The following is a 20,613-nucleotide window of genomic DNA, read 5'->3' on the forward strand; positions in this document are numbered from 1 at the left end:
AGAAATTTTGTGTATAATAAGCAATGAAAAACATTCTAAATATCTTATGTGAAAAAAATAGTATAAAATATCTTATACAGTGGGTGTATAAGAGCCTGTGGCTCAGTGAGTAGGGCATCGGCCCCATATACCAAGGGTGGTGGGTTCAAACCTGGCCCCGGCCAAAATGCAACCAAAAAATAGCCAGGCATTGTGGCGGGCGCCTGTAGTCCCAGCTACTCAGGAGGCAGAGGCAAGAGAATCGCCTAAGCCCAAGAGCTGGAGTTTGCTGTGAGCTGAGACACCACGGAACTCTACCAAGGGTGACAAAGTGAGACTCTGTCTCTAAAAAAATAATAAATTAATAAATAAAATAAATAAATATGGGGCAGTGCCTGTGGCTCAAAGTAGTAGGGCACCGGCCCCATATCCCAGAGGTGGCGAGTTCAAACCCAGCCCCAGCTAAAAACTGCAAAAAAAAAAAAAAAAAAATTAACGAAAACCAATAAAAGATACAAAAAATAAATATGGATAGCTTTTATATATGCATACAAATATCTAGGAGGATATAACATCACATATTAACTAAGGTTATTCTAAGATGGATGGTTTAAGGGTGATTATCTAACATTCTTTTCATTCATTTGAATTTTCTAAAAATATGTAGACAATATTTTCAACAGAAAAAGTTGCTTCTTGCTGAGAGACTATGGTGGTCTCAATACTTACTCTCTTCTTGGTTCCTCTGCCCACACTGATGCTCTGAATGAAGAACAGAAACAGAAAGTGAGTCATAAGCAAACTGACATGGAAATATCATAAATGGTTACATGGAGGCTTCCACACTGGAACCTCACAGACAAAGAACATTGAGCTTTCCCAAGTCTCAGAGATAGTCTCCATGGCTTTCTAAATGGTAACATGTTCTTCTTAGTCCAGCCAAAGTGATCCTCTATCTAAGGCAGCCAAGTTTCAGCATCAATGGAACTGACTCATTGTCAGAGCAACCAAGTAACACTGGGAATATCTTATTTGCAACTACTCCAACAAATATTTTTAAAGCTTATTCTATGTGCTCAGCCCTGCTCTAGGCAATAAGGGGATTTCAAAGGCAAATTATATTCATAAACACTTGTTTGGAATAAATATTTTACACTTTTTATGACCAGGTGCTTTTATTTGCTCTGTACATGTATTTCTAGCATCTAGAACAATGCTCAGAAGATAGTAAGTATTCAAAAATACTGAATACATGAATGAATGCCATCAAACCCTGGGAAAAGTCTTCATGACCCGGGCAAGTGTCATTCCTCCCCAGACATCAGTTTCTCATCAGTAAGATGCATAGGAGTGGATGTGATGACCTTCTAGTTCTAACATGCTTAAATTTTACGTTCCTAACTGCAGCATCCTCAATTCAATTTGATAAACATTCTATTTATGTGTCAGGCACTAATTTAAGCAGTGGGTCCAAGACAAAGAAAGATGAGGTCCCTATCCCAGTTTGCTCAGGGCCTATGGAAGACAGATGAGTGTGCTCAGTGCTCATTTCTCACTCACTCAGTATATGTTCCTGTGAAAGCCAGCAATAGAGATATGTGTGCTCAGGTTATGATAGAAGTGCACAGGGTACCTACTCAGTCTGGGTTGCACAGAAAAGGCTTCCAGAAATGGTCTTTCTTAACTGGGTATCAAAGGACAGCATGCATTGTCTAAGTAGATAAAATATTTTTTCAGAAGGAGAAACCAAAAAGCAAGAGAATAACAATGACAGAGACAGAAAACTGTTCCTGCTAAACAAACAAACAAGAATCCCACCTACACAGAAGAAATAGGTGTTTCAGATGATCAAGCTCACAGGGTTGGAGACCTGAGGAAGGGGCTCTTGGAAGAAGTAACCTTGAGCACTGAAGGAGGGGTCAAGGCAGCAGAGGAGCCAAAGGGCACACACTGGTAGCAGCAAGGCACATTAGAAAGAGGCCTCTGCTTGCAGCTCTGTCACTGCCCACCTGTTTGCTTTCAGGGACATCTCTGACCCTAGGTTTCCCAGGTACAAAGTGAAGGAGTTAAACTAGATGGGCTCTTACATGGTAGGGTCTTTGGGAGGTAACTGGAGGGAGGAAAGGAGGAAAGGGGAAGAGAAAGACATGTCTTAGCTTGAGCAGAGATTGTTGCTGGTGGAGCTGGATTCAGATTTCTGCCAGGTTTCCAAGGTTTCTGGTGACAGGAACCCTTCTTCCAGACTAAGCCACATGAGCCAGAAAGCCACTTTCCTTTGAAGAGCCTCTGGTCCCTAGGTAACATATGGAAGCGTCACAATGTGCAACAACTTTCCAGCCCACAACAGAGCACTGGAGGGCCAATCCCAACCCAAACCACCAGCCTTAAATAGAAAACGAGATCCAGTTACCACTGCCCCCTGTAAATATGTCTGTAAAACATTTATCTGGCAATAAAATAACTGACAAGGCAATTTGAGTGTAATTGTTTTTGGCAGTTGGAAATATTTCAATTAACACACTATAAAAGCCACACTATAATAAATGCAAAACAGGCCAATGAAATCAGCTACAGTCCTAACTTCCCAACCATGGCAAAGGAGATTGAATGTCAGGCTGCCACTCTGGGTCCTTGGTCTTCCAGAAGAGGAAGCCTGAGAAAGACAAGCCTGAATTCCTAAAAGGCTTTTGATGGTTCCTCCCATAAAACGTCAAACCACGGAAGAAGAAAGCCCAAACTCCCTCCTCTGGCCCTCAGAATTCTGTCACCTGGCCCCAAGTCTTGGTACCAGCCTCCTCTCCTGGCCCTCATGGGCTAGGAGTTTGGAGTGCCGTCCTATAAGCCTGGCCTGTGGTTTCCCACCTCTCTACCTCTGCTGTTATTATTCCTCTTGCCAGGACGGTCATCTTCCCCTTTCCCCTCACTGCTCCCATTATCTCTGCCAAATAAACCCAACTGACCTCTGCTAGTCCTTTATCTAACTCATCCTGACATGTTACCACCTTTCCCCTACCTCCCTCTACTCTTCCTTCCCTCACTTTGAGCAAGGCTAACCACCACCTTTCACCACCACAACAAGTACTGGCTGTTGTGAAATGAAGGATCAAATGTATCTTCAACTAGACAGTTTTCTCTGGGTTTGTCCTACAGAAGGGGGAAATATCATGAAAAAAACATAACACAGCAGTACACTTGGAAGGCAATGTGACGATTCCAACAAGGGAGACCAATCATCTTATGCTATTCACAAAAGAAGGTCCTTTTCTCTTAGATAAGTCATTCTATTTGCCTGAGGGAGGATGTCTATGAAGGAGTGTGCCAGGAAGAGGAAAATCACCCAATCCACCATGGCAGACAACTATGGTGATCAATAGGACAACAGATGTCCCAGTCTGAACTCCTTCACAGTAGAGGATTCTTCTATTCTCATTGTTACAGATTTCAGTGTGAACACCATAAAGTCAGGAACTGTGTCTTCTTAATCTTTGAATGACTAGCACAGAGCCTAGCACTTGGATGGAGTTCACCTCTCCTTATAAATGTCATCAGTAATGACTCAGCTGCTTAATTATCACTTCTCAGTTCTCTTACAAGATCTGATGTTCCTGAGGATTCCCTCCCTCCCTCTTGAAACTTCTCTTCCTTCCTTTCCATGTCACCAATCACTCCAATGGCTCTTTCTCAATATCTTGATTCCTCCAGAGCTATATGCTATATGCCTGATGCTCTCATCTTCTTGTCCTACACACTCCCTTTGTGTGCTCTTTCCCCATCTCATATCTTCATCTTCCACCTATGAAAAGCTCAAACCAGGGCGGTGCCTGTGGCTCAGTCGGTAAGGCGCCGGCCCCACATACCAAGGGTGGCGGGTTCAAACCCAGCCCCGGCCAAACTGCAACCAAAAAATAGCCGGGCGTTGTGGCGGGTGCCTGTAGTCCCAGCTACTCGGGAGACTGAGGCAAGAGAATCGCTTAAGCCCAGGAGTTGGAGGTTGCTGTGAGCTGTGTGAGGCCACGGCACTCTACCGAGGGCCATAAAGTGAGACTCTGTCTCTACAAAAAAAAAAAAAAGAAAGAAAAGCTCAAACCAGCTCGGTGCCTGTGGCTCAAGCAGCTAAGGCGCCAGCCACATACACCCTAGCTGGCGGGTTCAAATCCAGCCCAGGCCTGCCAAACAACAATGACGGCTGAAACCAAAAAATAGCCGGACGTTGTGGTGGGCGCCTGTAGTCCCAGGCTACTTGGGAGGCTGAGGCAGGAGAATCGCTTGAGCCCAGGAGTTGGAGGTTGCTGTGAGCTATAATGCCACCGCACTCTACCCAGGGCAACAGCTTGAGGCTCTGTCTCAAAAAAAAAAGAAAGAAAGAAAAGCTCAAACCTATTTCTGCAATTTAGACTTCCCAGTATCTCATGTCCAAATTGATGACAGAGTATTCAAACTCACCATCCTTTTTTTAAAAAAAAAAAAAAAACAAGGTAGCATATGAAGTTGCAAAAGTTCACTACCCTAAAAACTGACCTCTGCCTAAAAAACCCAACTGACCTCTGCTAGTCCTTTATCTAACTCATCCTGACATGTTACCACCATGTTACCATTATGTTTTTTTTGCATCCCAAATTGTCACTTCCTCCACTATTCCCTCAAGTGCACCAGCCTCCACTTAGCCACCCAGGTTGGAAACTGGAACTATTAAAGATGTTTGCCTTTAGCACTCTGGGAGGAGGAAGTGGGAGGATCACTTGAGCTAGGAGTTCAAAAACAGCCTGAGCAAGAGCAAGATCCCCATCTCTACTAAAAATAGAAAAATTAGATGGGCACTGTGTTGGGCACCTGTAGTCCCAGCTGAAGCAGGAAGACTGCTTAAACCCAGAAGTATGGGGTTGCTGCAAGCTAGCCTGATGCCAAGACACTCTAGCCTAGGGCAATAAAGTGAGATTCTGCCTCAAAAAAAAAAAAAAAAGATGCCAGCCTTTCTCATTAGCATTATATTTCAAAGTCTAATAGTTCTATTTCTTTAATATCTTTCATAACTATCTTCTCCATTTATAACTCCCTTTGATTCAAGCCGTTACGATCTTTTGCCTAATTACATATGATCTCCCTGACTCCAGTCTTTCTCCACCTGATAATTACATAATTATCATCATTTTCAGAAGTTAAGCATTTATTCTGGGCCAGTTATTTACTAAGTGATGTATGTACATTATCTCATTTAATCTTCACAACAATCTTACGGGGTAAAAGCTAACATTATTCCTACTTTACAGATGAGGAAATTGAGGCATAGAGAGATGAAGCAACTGACCCAAAGTTGACTAGAATTTGAACCCAAGATCTTAATCAATATCTATAAATTATCTTCTCAAAACATAAATCTGATCATGTCACTCTCCTGTTTTAAAGTCTCCAAGAGCTTCCCAGCCCAAGCTCCCAACATGGTATCCACCTCATTTTATACTCTTTCCCTGTCATATCTCCACTCAGATACAGTTCTCCCTAAGCTTATGAAGGAAAGAGCCATGTACGGGGGGAGACTGAGCCTGTGTGCCTGGTTGTCAGATATGCTCCCTGAGCCTTGGGCAGGCGCCAGCGGCTAACCTAGAAGAGGCTGCCCACATAAAATGTTTCCTCTTTTTCTCAATGTTCACAGGATTTCTTTCCCAAACTATTTGACTTTATTGCTCTATGCCAAGCATCTTGCTCCCTTACCTCAATACTGCCAACCATGATGTCTGGGTGTAATTAACACTCTTCTGTCAGGGCAGCCTCTGCATGGGTCCCGCTACCCCATCAAAATGCTGCCTCTCTGGGCCTCTAACTTGCCTTGTTCTTCTAACATAGTTATGGATCATCTTCTTGGCTCAGCACACTTTTGGATGATCTTTAGGTTAACATGCCTCCTAGCTTGGCCCAGCCCTCAGTGCAATTCCACTCAATCTGTCCTAGAACACTTGAGAAAGCCAAGGGACAGAGAATAGGTCCCGAAGAAGTCCAAAAAGCTGTAGAGAGAGGCTGAGAGAGAACAAGATAGCTGACAAGAGACATTCTCATGTACAACAGTGGCATACTAAGAGCAATGTTGGAAGTCTATTAGTCTGGCATAATCTGCAGACAGGATAGGGGAGGGAGAGAACAGGCAAAGTCCAGTTGATCATCATCACCATCTTGGCTGCAACCTAGTGAGTACTAACTAATACCCAAACATCCTGCTAGGCATTGTATAGACATTATACCTAGTCCTCACAGCCTCCTGGCAATGAAGGTAAAACTGTTTCCATTTTATTTATTTTTTGAGACAGAGTCTCACTATGTTGCCCTCGGTAGAGTGCCATGGTATCACAGCTCACAGCAACCTCAAACTCTTGGGCTTAAGTGGTTCTCTCTCTCTCTCTCTTTTTTTTATTAAATCATAGCTGTGTACATTAATGCAATTATGGGGTACAATGTGCTGGTTTTATATACAATTTGAAATACTTTCATCAAACTGGTTAACATAGCCTTTACCTCGTTTTCTTAGTCATTGTGTTAAGACATTTATATTCTACACTTAGTAGATTTAATATATACCCTTATAAAATGCACTATAGGTGTGGTCCCGCCAATTACCCTCCCTCCACCCATACTCCCCCCTTCACTCCCCTCCTCTTTCCCCTTCATCTTGGGCTGTAGTTGGGTTATAGCTTTCATATGGAAGTGTGGATGTTTATAAATTGGTTTCATATTAGGGCTGAGTACATTGGATACTTTTTCTTCCATTCTTTTTTTTTTTTTTTTTTTGTAGAGACAGAGTTTCACTTTATGGCCCTTGGTAGAGTGCCATGGCATCATACAGCTCACAGCAACCTCTAACTCCTGGGCTTAAGCAATTCTCTTGCCTCAGCCTCCCGAGTAGCTGGGACTATAGGTGCCTGCCACAATGCCTGGCTATTTTTTTTTTGGTTGCAGTTCAGCCGGGGCCAAGTTTGAACCCGCCACCCTCGGTATATGGGGCCAGCACCTTACCGACTGAGCCACAGGTGCCGCCCTTTTCTTCCATTCTTGAGATACTTTACTAAGAAGAATATGTTCAAGCTCCATGTATGTAAACATAAAAGGAGTAAAGTCTCCATCTTTTTTTAAGGCTGCATAATATTCCATGGTGTACATACACCACAATTTATTAATCCATTTGTGGGTTGATGGGCACTTGGGCTTCTTCCACGACTTTGCAATTATGAATTAGGCTGCAATAAACATTCTGTTGCAAATATCTTTGTTATAAAGTGATTTTTGGTCTTCTGGATATATACCTAGTAGAAGAATTGCAGGATCGAATGGCAGGTCTATTTTTAGATCCCTAAGTGATCTCCAAACTTCTTTACAAAAGGAATATATTAGTTTGCATTCCCATCAGCAGCACAGAAGTGTTCCCTTTTCTCCACATCCATGCCGACATCTATGGTTATGGGATTTTGTGATGTGGGCTAATCTTACTGGAATTAGATGATATCTCAAAGTGGTTTTGATTTGCATTTCTCTGATGATTAAGGATGATGAGCATTTTTTCATGTGTCTGTAGGCCATGCACCTGTCTTCTTTGGCCTAAGTGGTTCTCTCGCCTCAGCTTCCCAAGTAGCTGGGACTACAGAGGCCCGCCATAAGGCCCAGCTATTTTCTTGTTGCAGTTGTCATTGTTGTTTAGCTGGCCTGGGCTGGGTGCAAACCCGCCAGCCTCAGTCCATGTGCCTGGTGCTGTAACCACCGAGCCAAAGGTTGCGATTTTAAAGACAAGGACACTAAGAATGGTTCAAGTCAAATGATGTGGTCAATGGAAGGATACATTGAAATACAAAATTCTGATCAACGTAACACATGATTATTATTACCACCCGCTTTTAGATCTGTTTTGGTTCACGGCCCACTGAACAATGTAAGTAATCTATTTGTCCCTGAGCATAGGGGTTAACCCCGCTTTCAGGTGTTAAATAAGGAGATAAAAAAATTCTTTAAGCTGTTTCCTATTATAGTGATATCATATTTGAAAAATGAGTATGTGATCAGATGAAGCCATGGACCTCAAGTTTGAGCTTTGAAGTCAACTATACTTGGGTTTGAGTCTTCACTTTGCTACCTGCTAGTTTTATGAACCTCAGCAAGTTAATTATCTCCTATGAATCTCAGTATCCTTGTCTTTAAAATGGGCTTCATAATGACACCCTATCAGATAATCATAGGCTTGTTATGAAAATTAAGTGAGTCAACACACGTAAAGTGCATAAAGTGGAGCCTAATAAATGATGGCTGACAGGATTACATTCCCATTTAAAGACCCAGCTCTGCCCTCAGCCATAAAGGATCAATATGGCCCTTTGCCTATGAGGAAGCGTCTACCCTAGGAATGACTAGAGTTGTGAGCAGCTTACATCTCCACCCAAGAGTCCAATGCTAAAATATGATTGTTCCTGGGAAGAGGGGCTCTTCGGAGGGTACAAACTCACAGACACTGCATCTTCCTTCCTGGGGCCCAAGAGACTGCTTACCATTTCAGTTGTCTTGATCCTTATTTTAAAGCTCACTAACAGGTTTCCATTATTAAATTGAAACTAAATACCTCACCAGCTTGCAGTTTCCGTTTCTAAAAGGGTAAAATCCCTTGGTCCCAAAGGATAGCAATTCACTAACAAATCTTCCTCCAGTTACACTGAATTTCAAATCCCCGAGCCTAGTGCAGTGTCTAAAACACACAGAAGGCACTCAATAAGTGTTTGTAGTAAAAAGAGATATCAACAATTTGAAACAGTGGCATGTAGGGCAACAGGTACTGTCATATATTGTTGTGGGAGTGGCAATTGATGCAAATTTTTGTAGGATAATTTGGCGATATTTACTGAAATTTAAAATATGCCCCTCAACATAGCAACTCCACTCTTTTGAATTTTTTCTACAGAAATATACTTGCATAAGATGTATGTACAAAACTGCTTGCTGCAGCATTACTTGTAATATTTTTAAAGTAGAAAACCCACAAATATTCATCAATAGGAGCCTCATTAAATAAGTCAAATCATATAAAATGAATTATTTTAGCAATTCTGGTGACTGTAGTAGATAACAATATATTGTATTCCTAAAAATTGCGGAGAGTAGAGGAGGCGGAGCAAGATGGCAGCCGAGTAACAGCTTCCTTGCATCTGGGCACCTTGAGTCTGGGGAGATAGGACTCCAGGAATCTCTGGCTGGTGGGATCTGCCTATCATCACCTCTGTGAGGATACAGGGAGTCAGCGACAGACTTCTGGACCCCAAGAGGAGGACTAAAACAGTGGAAAAACGGCAAGTGGTCGCATGTGTTCAATCCGTCTAAACCCGCCCGCAACTGTAAGTTCAGTAGCAGCGAGACTGCAAACCAGAAAGGCCTTACCTGTGAACTGTTTTGGTGTCTTTGGACTTGGCACTCAGTTGAACTGCCTTGGGGAGAGCCTGAGTGGGAATGCAGAGAGCTTTGGCCGTTGTCTAGGGCCCCAGTTTGAGCCGCTGAGCCAGACAGAGCTAATAGTGTTTGGCTGTGGGTCACAGGGAGCCATTGTGAGCAATCTGCCCCGGCAAGCTCCGCCCTCAGGGTCGCAGAGCTAGAATCAGGTGGGAGCTGGTAACCCAGCGACCAAGTAGCCTAAGGGTGGGGTCTGAGCTGCTTTGCAGCCCTAACCCTCAGGGGCAGAGTGAGACCGGTTTTGGCACACTGGGTAAGTGGATAGCCACTTCAGCAGTGATTCCAGTGACAAGCACTTTCCTGGGAAAGCTTCTGCTCAGCAAGTTTACAAGTTCAAAGTGCCTTTTAAGTGGGCTGAAGAGAGATTTAGGATGTCTACCTGCTGGTGTTTGAGAAATCAGCAGCCTCCAGTCGTATCAGAACTGTGATTAACATCTCATACCCCAGAAGACCACGTGTTGCCCAGACAATATTCAATAACATATACATACTGCTTTGTTTTTGGTTGTGTTTCTTTCTTTTTTTTTTTTTTTTGGTTTGGTTGTTTATTTTTGTTTATTTTGATGTTGTTGATGTTGTTTTGTTTTTTAATTTCAACCTTTTCCATACAGATCCTTTTTCGTTCTCAATTTTTCTAGTTTAATTATAATTTCCCATTGCTGCCTTTTTCAATAACTAGAACTTCATTTTTGCTAGTGTTTCTACTGCTATTATTTGGTTTTTCACCCAATTTTATCCCGTAAAGTTTTCTGTTTGCTTGTTTTGGTTTGATTTATAGCATTTTTGTCTTTCCTCTCTACTTGGTGGAGGTGGGGTACTGTGTCTGATCAGTTTAGCAAAGAGCTGCTGACCTCAAGGGAACCACACAACTGGGCACCCCCAGAAGGTGGGTTTTTTTTAAGGTTGTGTCAAAGTACCCTACTGTACACCTATATTGCTCTGTCTCCCTCTTTCTGTGCCTCTCTTCTTTTTGTCAATATTCCTTTTACCCACCCCCTCTCCTTTCTCTATTTTTCTTTTTTTCTTTCTTATCACTCGGTCCTCCTTTCTTTCATCCCTTTTTTGCTCTTCATCCTTCTCACCCTTCTGGTCCTGTAACCCTTAGTCCACAGGCACAAGAACTTAAAGAGCAAGAGGAAGTGAAAGGAAAATTAGGGTAAGGAAACAGATAAAAGAAATCACTCATGAGGAAGAATCAGCAGAAAACTCCAGGCAACATGAAGAACCAGTCCAGAACAACCCTGCCAAGGGACCATGAGGTAGCTACTGCAGAGGATTCCACCTATACAGAAATGTTAGGAATGACAGAAAGGGAATTTAGAATACACATGTTGAAAACAATGAAAGAAATGATGGAAACAATGAAGGAAACTGCTAATAAAGTGGAAAATAACCAAAAGGAAATTCAAAAACAGAATCAAATCAGAGATGAATGATATGAAGAATATAAAAAGGATATAGCAGAGCTGAAGGAAATGAAACAGTCAATCAGGGGAACTTAAAGATGCAATGGAAAGTATCAGCAACAGGTTAGACCATGCAGAAGAAAGAATTTCAGAGGTAGAAGACAAAGTTTTTGAGATAACTCAGATAGTAAAAGAGGCAGAAAAGAAGAGAGAGAAAGCAGAACATTCACTGTCAGAATTATGGGACATTATGAAGCGTTCCAACATACGAGTTATAGGAATTCCAGAAGGGGAAGAAAAATGCCCCAGAGGAATGGAAGCCATACTAGAGAATATTATAAAAGAAAATTTCCCAAATATCACCAAAGATTCTGACACACTGCTTTCAGAGGGATATTGGACCCCAGGTCGCCTCAACTCTAACCGAGCTTCTCCAAGACACATTGTGATGAACCTGTCCAAAGTCAAGACAAAAGAAAAGATTCTGCAAGCTGCCAGGAGTAAGCGCCAGTTGACCTACAGGGGCAAATCCATCAGAGTGACCGCAGACTTCTCTAATGAAACTTTCCAAGCAAGAAGACAATGGTCATCTACCTTTAATCTACTTAAACAGAACAATTTCCAGCCCAGAATTCTATACCCTGCTAAGCTAAGCTTAAAAATTGACAGAGAAATCAAATCATTTACGGATATACAAACATTGAGGAAATTTGCCACAATAAGACCAGCTCTACAGGAAATACTTCAACCTGTTCTGCACACTGACCACCACAATGGATCAGCAGCAAAGTAAGACTCAGAAATCAAAGGACAGAACCTAACCTCCACACTGATGCAAAAGATAAAACTAAGCAATGGACTCTCACAAAATAAGACGAATAGAATACTACCACACTTATCAATTATCTCAATAAATGTTAATGGCTTGAATTCCCCACTGAAGAGACATAGATTGGCTGACTGGATTAAAAAACACAAGCCATCCATTTGCTGTCTGCAAGAAACACACCTGGCTTCAAAAGACAAATTAAAGCTCCGAGTCAAGGGTTGGAAGACAATTTTTCAGGCAAATGGAATTCAGAAGAAAAGAGGAGTTGCAATCTTATTTTCAGATACATGTGGAATTAAAGCAACTAAAGTCAAAAAAGATAAAGATGGTCACTTTATATTGGTCAAGGGAAAAATACAACAAGAAGACATTTCAATTCTAAATATTTATGCACCCAATTTAAATGCTCCCAGATTCTTGAAACAGACCTTACTCAGTCTGAGCAATATGATATCTGATAATACCATCATAACAGGGGACTTTAACACTCCTCTTACAGAGCTGGACAGATCCTCTAAACAGAAATTAAACAAGGATATAAGAGATTTAAATGAGACCCTAGAACAACTGTGCTTGATAGACACATATAGAACACTCCACCCCAAAGATAAAGAATATACATTCTTCTCATCACCCCATGGAACATTCTCCAAAATTGATCATATCCTGGGACACAAAACAAATATCAGCAGAATCAAAAGAATTGAAATTTTACCTTGTATCTTCTCAGACCATAAGGCACTAAAGGTGGAACTCAACTCTAACAAAAATGCTCAACCCCACCCAAAGGCATGGAAATTAAACAATCTTCTGTTGAATAACAGATGGGTGCAGGAAGAAATCAAACAGGAAATCATTAACTTCCTTGAGCATAACAACAATGAAGACACAAGCTACCAAAACCTGTGGGATACTGCAAAAGCAGTTTTGAGAGGAAAATTCATCACTTTAGATGCCTACACTTGAAAAACAGAAAGAGAGCGCATCAACAATCTTACAAGCCATCTTATGGAATTGGAAAAAGAAGAACAATCTAAACCTAAACTCAGTAGAAGAAAAGAAATATCCAAAATCAAATCAGAGATCAATAAAATTGAAAACAAAAGAATCATTCAGAAAATTAATGAAACAAGAAGTTGGTTTTTTGAAAAAATAAATAAAATAGATAAACCATTGGCCAGACTAACGAGGAATAGAAAAGTAAAATCTCTAGTAACCTCAATCAGAAATGATAAAGGGGAAATAACAACTGATCCCACAGAGATACAAGCGATCATCTCTGAATACTACCAGAAACTCTATGCCCAGAAATTTGACAATGTGAAGGAAATGGATAAATATTTGGAATCACGCCCTCTCCCTAGACTCAGCCAGGAAGAAATAGAGCTCCTGAACAGACCAATTTCAAGCACTGAGATCAAAGAAACAATAAAAAAATCTTCCAACCAAAAAATGCCCTGGTCCAGATGGCTTCACTCCAGAATTCTATCAAACCTTCAAGGAAGAGCTTATTCCTGTACTGCAGAAATTATTCCAAAAAATTGAGGAAGAAGGAATCTTCCCCAACACATTCTATGAAGCAAACATCAACCTGATACCAAAACCAGGAAAAGACCCAAACAAAAAGGAGAATTTCAGACCAATCTCACTCATGAATATAGATGCAAAAATTCTCAACAAAATCCTAGCCAAAAGATTACAGTTTATCATCAAAAAAGTCATTCATCATGATCAAGTAGGCTTCATCCCAGGGATGCAAGGCTGGTTTAACATACGCAAGTCCATAAACGTTATCCACCATATTAACAGAGGCAAAAATAAAGATCACATGATCCTCTCAATAGATGCAGAAAAAGCATTTGATAAAATCCAGCATCCTTCTCTAATTAGAACACTGAAGAGTATAGGCATAGGTGGCACATTTCTAAAACTGATTGAAGCTATCTATGACAAACCCACAGCCAATATTTTACTGAATGGATAAAACTCAAAGCTTTTCCTCTTAGAACTGGAACCAGACAAGGTTGTCTTCTGTCACCTTTACTATTCAACATAGTGCTGGAAGTTCTAGCCAATACCATTAGGCAAGACAAGGAAATAAAGGGAATCCAAATGGGAGCAGAGGAGGTCAAACTCTCCCTCTTTGCTGACGACATGATCTTATACTTAGAGAATCCCAAAGACTCAATCACAAGACTCCTAGAAGTCATCAAAAAATACAGTAATGTTTCAGGATATAAAATCAATGTCCACAAGTCAGTAGCCTTTGTATACACCAATAACAGTCAAGATGAGAAGCTAATTAAGGACACAACTCTCTTCACCATAGTTTCAAAAAAAAAATGAAATACCTAGGAATATACCTAACGAAGGAGGTGAAGGACCTCTATAAAGAAAACTATGAAATCCTCAGAAAGGAAATAGCAGAGGATATTAACAAATGGAAGAACATACCATGCTCATGGATGGGAAGAATCAACATTGTTAAAATGTCTATACTTCCCAAAGCAATCTACCTATTCAATGCCATTCCTATCAAAATACCAACATCATACTTTCAAGATTTGGAAAATCTTTTTGCGTTTTGTATGGAACCAGAAAAAAACCCGTATAGCTAAGGCAGTTCTTAGTAATAAAAATAAAGCTGGGGGCATCAGCATACCACATTTTAGTCTGTACTACAAAGCCATAGTGGTCAAGACAGCATGGTACTGGCACAAAAACAGAGACATAGACACTTGGAATCGAATTGAAAACCAAGAAATGAAACTAACATCTTACAACCACCTAATCTTTGATAAACCAAACAAGAACATACCTTGGGGGAAAGACTCCCTATTCAATAAATGGTGTTGGGAGAACTGGATGTCTACATGTAAAAGACTGAAACTGGACCCACACCTTTCCCCACTCACAAAAATTGATTCAAGATGGATAAAGGACTTAAATTTAAGGCATGAAACAATAAAAATCCTCCAAGAAAGCATAGGAAAAACACTGGAAGATATTGGCCTGGGGAAAGACTTCATGAAGAAGACTGCCATGGCAATTGCAACAACAAAAAAAATAAACAAATGGGACTTCATTAAACTGAAAAGCTTCTGTACAGCTAAGGAGACAATAACCAAAGCAAAGAGACAACCTACACAATGGGAAAGGATATTTGCATATTTTCAATCAGACAAAAGCTTGATAACAAGGATCTATAGAGAACTCAAATTAATCCACATGAAAAAAGCCAACAATCCCATATATCAATGGACAAGAGACATGAATAGAACTTTCTCTAAAGATGACAGATGAATGGCTAACAAACACATGAAAAAATGTTCATCATCTCTATATATTAGAGAAATGCAAATCAAAACAACCCTGAGATATCATCTAACCCCAGTGAGAATGGCCCACATCACAAAATCTCAAAACTGCAGATGCTGGCGTGGATGTGGAGAGAAGGGAACACTTTTACACTGCTGGTGGGACTGCAAACTAGTACAACCTTTCTGGAAGGAAGTATGGAGAAACCTCAAAGCACTCAAGCTAGACCTCCCATTTGATCCTGCAATCCCATTACTGGGCATCTACCCAGAAGGAAAAAAATCCTTTTATCATAAGAATACTTGTACTAGACTGTTTATTGCAGCTCAATTTACAATCGCCAAAATGTGTAAACAGCCTAAATGCCCACCAACCCAGGAATGGATTAACAAGCTGTGGTATATGTATACCATGGAATACTATTCAGCCATTAAAAAAAATGGAGACTTTACTTCCTTCGTATTAACCTGGATGGAAGTGGAAGACATTATTCTTAGTAAAGCATCACAAGAATGGAGAAGCATGAATCCTATGTACTCAATTTTGATATGAGGACAATTAATGACAATTAAGGTTATGGGGGGGAAGCAGAAAGAGGGATGGAGGGAGGGGAGTGGGGCCTTGGTGTGTGTCACACTTTATGGGGGCAAGACATGATTGCAAGAGGGACTTTACCTAACAACTGCAATCAGTGTAACCTGGCTTATTGTACCCTCAATGAATCCCCAACAATAAAAAAAAAAAAAAATTGCGGAAAGTAGGGCCAGGCATGGTGGCTCATGCCTGTAATCCTAGTACCTTGGGAGGGTGAGGAGGGAAGATTGCTTGAGCTCAGGAGTTCAAGACCAGCCTGAGCAAGAGCAAGACCCTGTCTCTAAAAATAGAAAAAAACTAGCTGGGCATTGTGACAGGTACCTGCAGTCTCAGCTACTCTGGAGACTGAGGTGAAAGGGTTCTTTTGAGGACAAAAGTTTGAGGTTTCTGTGAGCTAGGCTGATGCCACAGCACTCTACCCAGGACGATAGAGTGAAACTCCGTCTCAAAAAAAAAAAATTCTGAAAGTAGATCATAAGTGTTCTCACCACAAAAAGTTATAAATATATGAGGTAATGCATATATTAAATAGCTCAATTTTTGGCTTGGCACCTGTAGCTGAGCTGGCGGGTTTGCATCCAGCCCAGGCCTGCCAAGCAGCAATGACAACTACAACCAAAAATTAGCAAGGCATTGTGGCGGGCACCTGTAGTCCCAGCTACTTGGGAGGTGAGGCAACAGAATCACTTGAGCCAAGGAGTTGGAAGTTGCTTTGAGCTGTGATGCCACAGCACTCTACCCAGGGAGACAGCTTGAGGCTCTGTCTCAAAAAAAAAAAAAAAATTAGCTCAATTTTGCAATTTCACAATGTATACATATTTCAAAATATGTACAACATGATAAATATATACAATTTTTGTTAATTAAAGTAGTATATTATTTTTAAATAAATTAAATTAAAAGAATAAAGTAAACCATTATGTATTGTTAGGGAGAGCTCGCCAATGTATACTGTGAAATAAAAAAGCTAGTTACAGGAATAGATGCCCATCTGTTTAAGAATATGTTTGTGTGTGTATTTGAATATACATACAAAATTTCCAGAAGATTATACAGAATCTATTGACAGTGGTTTGTCCAGGCAGTGCGACTGGAGAAATATGGGGAAGGGGACTAATATTGTTTGCCTTATACTCACTGCCATGGTTTTAAAATTTTTAATATGGATGTGTACTACTTTTATAATGTGATATACTAATAAAAAGATCAACAAAGTACAGTTAAATGAAGTTTCTCTTTTCTATTAATGCAGTGCTAGCACAGTGCTCAGGAAGCAGGAAAAGAGGACAGAAGATCTGCTGCATGCCTCCCTGGAAACCTAGTAGGGCAGAAACCAACTTTATAGGATTCTTCCCAGACAAAAGTTTCAGGAGGCACAACATGTGGAGTTTAAAAGCTGGAGCTCTAAAGTAAGGCTTGGCTGGGTTCCTGGCTCTACTATATGCTATATGTAAGACCTTTAGCAAGATATTTAGTCTCTAATCTTCATTCTCTTATCTATAAGGTGAAGAAAAATATTAGTGCCCTCCTCCTAGAATTGCTGTGGGGATAAAATAAAATAATGTACAAAGAACACTAAGTCAGAGCCCAGCACACAGTAAGCCCTCAAATATCAGTAGCAGTGTAGACTTTGTGTTTGTTGTTATTTTTATTATTACATCATAATCTGAGGCAATTGAGTCCCATTCTGAGGGCATATAATGAATAATTGTAAAGTGTGTTGTTTAGGTCCCAAGAAGTCCTGCCACAAATGAGCCCCAAAATCTCAGAAAGTCATAGCAGAGGATGACAAAAAAAATAATAACTTTCAATTATATAGCATATTTCAGTCTACTAAACATTTTTTAGTACATCATCTCATTTGACCTCAAAACAATCTTGTGGGGATGGATTTTGTTAAAACTTGTTAATTTCTTTTCTGAATCTATTGAAATGTCATCATTATATGATTTTTCTTCTTTACTCTGTTAATATGAAGAAATGCTATTATTTTTTTAATGTTGAGCTAACTTTGAAGTTTTTGAATAAGCCTCATTTTGTCTTATACATTATTCTTTCTATATATTATGGGAACAAATTTGTTTTTTTTTTTTTTTTGTTTGTTTGTTTGTTTGTTTGAGATAAGAGTCTCACTCTGTCACTCAAGCTAGAATGCCATGGCCTAACTCACAACTACCTCAAATGCCTGGGCTCCAGCAATCCTCCTGCCTCAGCTTCCTGAGTAGCTGGGACTACAGGCACGCACTACAACATCCAGCTAATTTTTCTATTTTTAGTAGAGATGGGGCCTCACTTTGTTCAGGCCATTATTATCCTTTTTAATGTCTGTAGGATCTGTAGTGATATCTCATTTTTCCTTCATATGGCTATTGTGCTTTCTTTTTATCTTGATAAATATTGCTGTTTTATCAATTTTATTAGCTTTTTCAAAGAATCAAGTTCTGGCATTGTTAATTTTCTCTGTTGTTTTTCTTTTTGTTTCTCTGAAAAAATAAAATAAATGAATGAATCAATAAAATAAATCTTGCTTTTACTACTTTGAATTTACTCTTTTTCTATACTCTTAAATTGTAAACTTGAAACATTGATCTTAAACCTTTCTTCTTTTCTAATACAACATTTAAAGCTGGTATATTTCCATTAAGCAAAATTCTAGCAGGACCCTACAATTTTTGATACACTACATTTTCATTACCATTCAATTAAAACATTTTCTAACTTCTCTTGTGATTTTTTTCTTTTGATCTGTGGTATGGTTTACTTAGAAGTCTTCTTTAATTTCTAAATATTTGGAAATTTAGCCAGGCATGGTGACTCATGCCTATAAGCCTACTGCTTTAGGAGGCTGAGGTGGGAGGATCACTTGAGACAAGGAGTTCAAAACCAGCCTAGGCTGTCTTGAGCGAATTTTAACAAATTTAAAAATAGCCAGGTGTGAATGTGGTGTTATATGCCTGTAGTCCTACCTAGTCAGGAAGCTGAAACAGAAGGATTGTAGGAGTTTGAGGCTGTTCGGGAGCTATGATCATATCACGATACTCCAGCTTAGGCAAAAGAGTGAGTCTCTGTCTTTAAAAAAATAAATATTTGGAGGCTTTTAAAAAGATACTCTTTACTTCTATATTGTTCAAACTATTCCTGGTATGTCAAGATTTTTTTTTTTTTTTTTGGCATGGTGTTGAATTAAAACCTGCAGGATTTTGATCTTTTGAAGTGTACTGAGACTTATTTTACATACCAGTTTGTGGTTGATCTACACATTATTGGGTATAAATTTCATCCTGCAGTTCTTCAGCATAGTGTTCTATAAATGTTAATTAGGTTAAATTGGTTAACAACATTATTCAGATCTTCTATATCTCTCAGTTACCAAGAGAGGAATGTTAAAATTTCTATCACTGTGGATGTTTCTATTTTCCCTTTTAGTTCTGTCAGTTTTTGATTCACATATATCTATATATACTTCTTTTTTTTTGAGATAGAGTCTCACTTTGTCACCCTTGGTAGAGTGCCATGGCATCATAGCTCACAGCAACTTTTAAAATCACTTTTGGGCTCAAGTGATTCTCTTCCCTCAGCCTCCCAAGTAGCTGGGACTACAGGCATCCATCTCAACACCTGGCTATTTTTAGAGACGAGGTCTTACTCTTGCTCAAACTGGTCTCAAATCAGTGAGCTCAGGCAATCAACCCTCCTCAGCCAATGTTATTCCATTGTCTTCTGGCTTCCACTGTTTATGATGAGAAGTCAACCATAATTCACATCATCATTCCTCTATATGCAATGTGTCGTTTTTCTCTGGCTATTTCCAAGATTTCATTTTTATCTTTGATGTTCAGTAGTTTGACCATGAGAGAACTACATGTGGTTTATTTGTATTTATCCTGCTTGGGCACTCGTTGACATTTTGATAGTCCTATATTTTTTCCAAGTCTGGGGAAGTTTTGATAAGTTCCACTGAGTTGCAATAAGTTCTACCCAGGGAGACAGCTTGAGGCTCTGTCTCAAAAAAAAAAAAGTATATATAGATGAATCCACAGAAATTATCCAATCTGAAGAACAGAGAGAAACAAGATTTATAAAAAAACAGAACCTTAGTGACCTGTGGAAATATATATCTATTTGGACCATGTATGTAGCTGGAATACCAGATGGAAAAATAAAGGAGGAGGAAAAAATATTTGAAGAAATAATATTATCCTTGAATGAAGGCATTGGACCGGAAGAAATCTGAGGCCCCTTCCTGTACAATTCATGAGAAAGAGATTTACCAGAAACAATGTAGAAGTTACTTTAGAGTAAAATAGGTTATATCCTGCACTCAAGCAGCTGAGGATAAAGAACACCTCTTCTTAAGGGAAACTGCCTTGCTCATAGCTTTGGCTTCTTAGAGACTCACAGGATCTTGTCCCTCAGTGACAATGCCCAGCGTGAACAGATGAGCTAGCCATCAGATTCCCTCTCTAAAAGTCTGAACTAAGACTACAGAGACAACCAGTAGTTGGATGCAGATATTGATGAAAATGTTTGTGAGGTAGGGAGAAACTAGAGCAGCCACAATGAGCTGGAAGCACACTAAAGTTACAAAGGATTTGAGACTATGGAAAATCTGACTGGTTGAAAAATGAGATAGGTAGCTTTCCAATTCCTCATCCTAGGTGGTCAGAAAGAGTAGAAAAGACTTGGGCATACCATGCAGAGGAACAAAATCATTAACAAAGACACAGAGGCATGGAACTAGGTGTCTATCCAAGGATCAACAGATTATTTTATCCATTTATACTCCAATTTGTCCCTAGACAAAGTTTGAGGCTAAATAAATGACTCATTGATAAAACAAGTTGAGAGAAAATAGATGTGAGGTAAGAATAAAAGTAGGAAAATAAACATAACACTAGAACTAGAGTGAGTAGCAAAATCAGGCTACTTTGACTAGGATGAAGGAGGCAAGAATTGCTTCTTCTACAGGCGAAGAACGAAAAATTAGTGTTCAGAGTATTTTAGTACATACCTTTCCAT

General features: G+C 39.8%; 1 protein-coding gene across 1 annotated transcript in view; it reads right to left on the minus strand.

Annotated features, from left to right (window-relative positions):
• The window catches only part of DNAI1 (dynein axonemal intermediate chain 1), a 66,028-nt gene that overhangs the window by 38,834 nt on the left and 6,581 nt on the right, over positions 1-20,613 (minus strand). The window contains exon 2 of the mRNA XM_053570260.1: positions 709-741. Within this exon, the coding sequence (XP_053426235.1) occupies positions 709-741 (33 nt within the window). The remainder of the gene's footprint in view (positions 1-708; positions 742-20,613) is intronic.

This window comes from Nycticebus coucang, chromosome 2 (genome assembly GCF_027406575.1).
Source record: "Nycticebus coucang isolate mNycCou1 chromosome 2, mNycCou1.pri, whole genome shotgun sequence".
In the NCBI taxonomy this organism is placed as follows: Eukaryota; Metazoa; Chordata; class Mammalia; order Primates; family Lorisidae; genus Nycticebus; species Nycticebus coucang.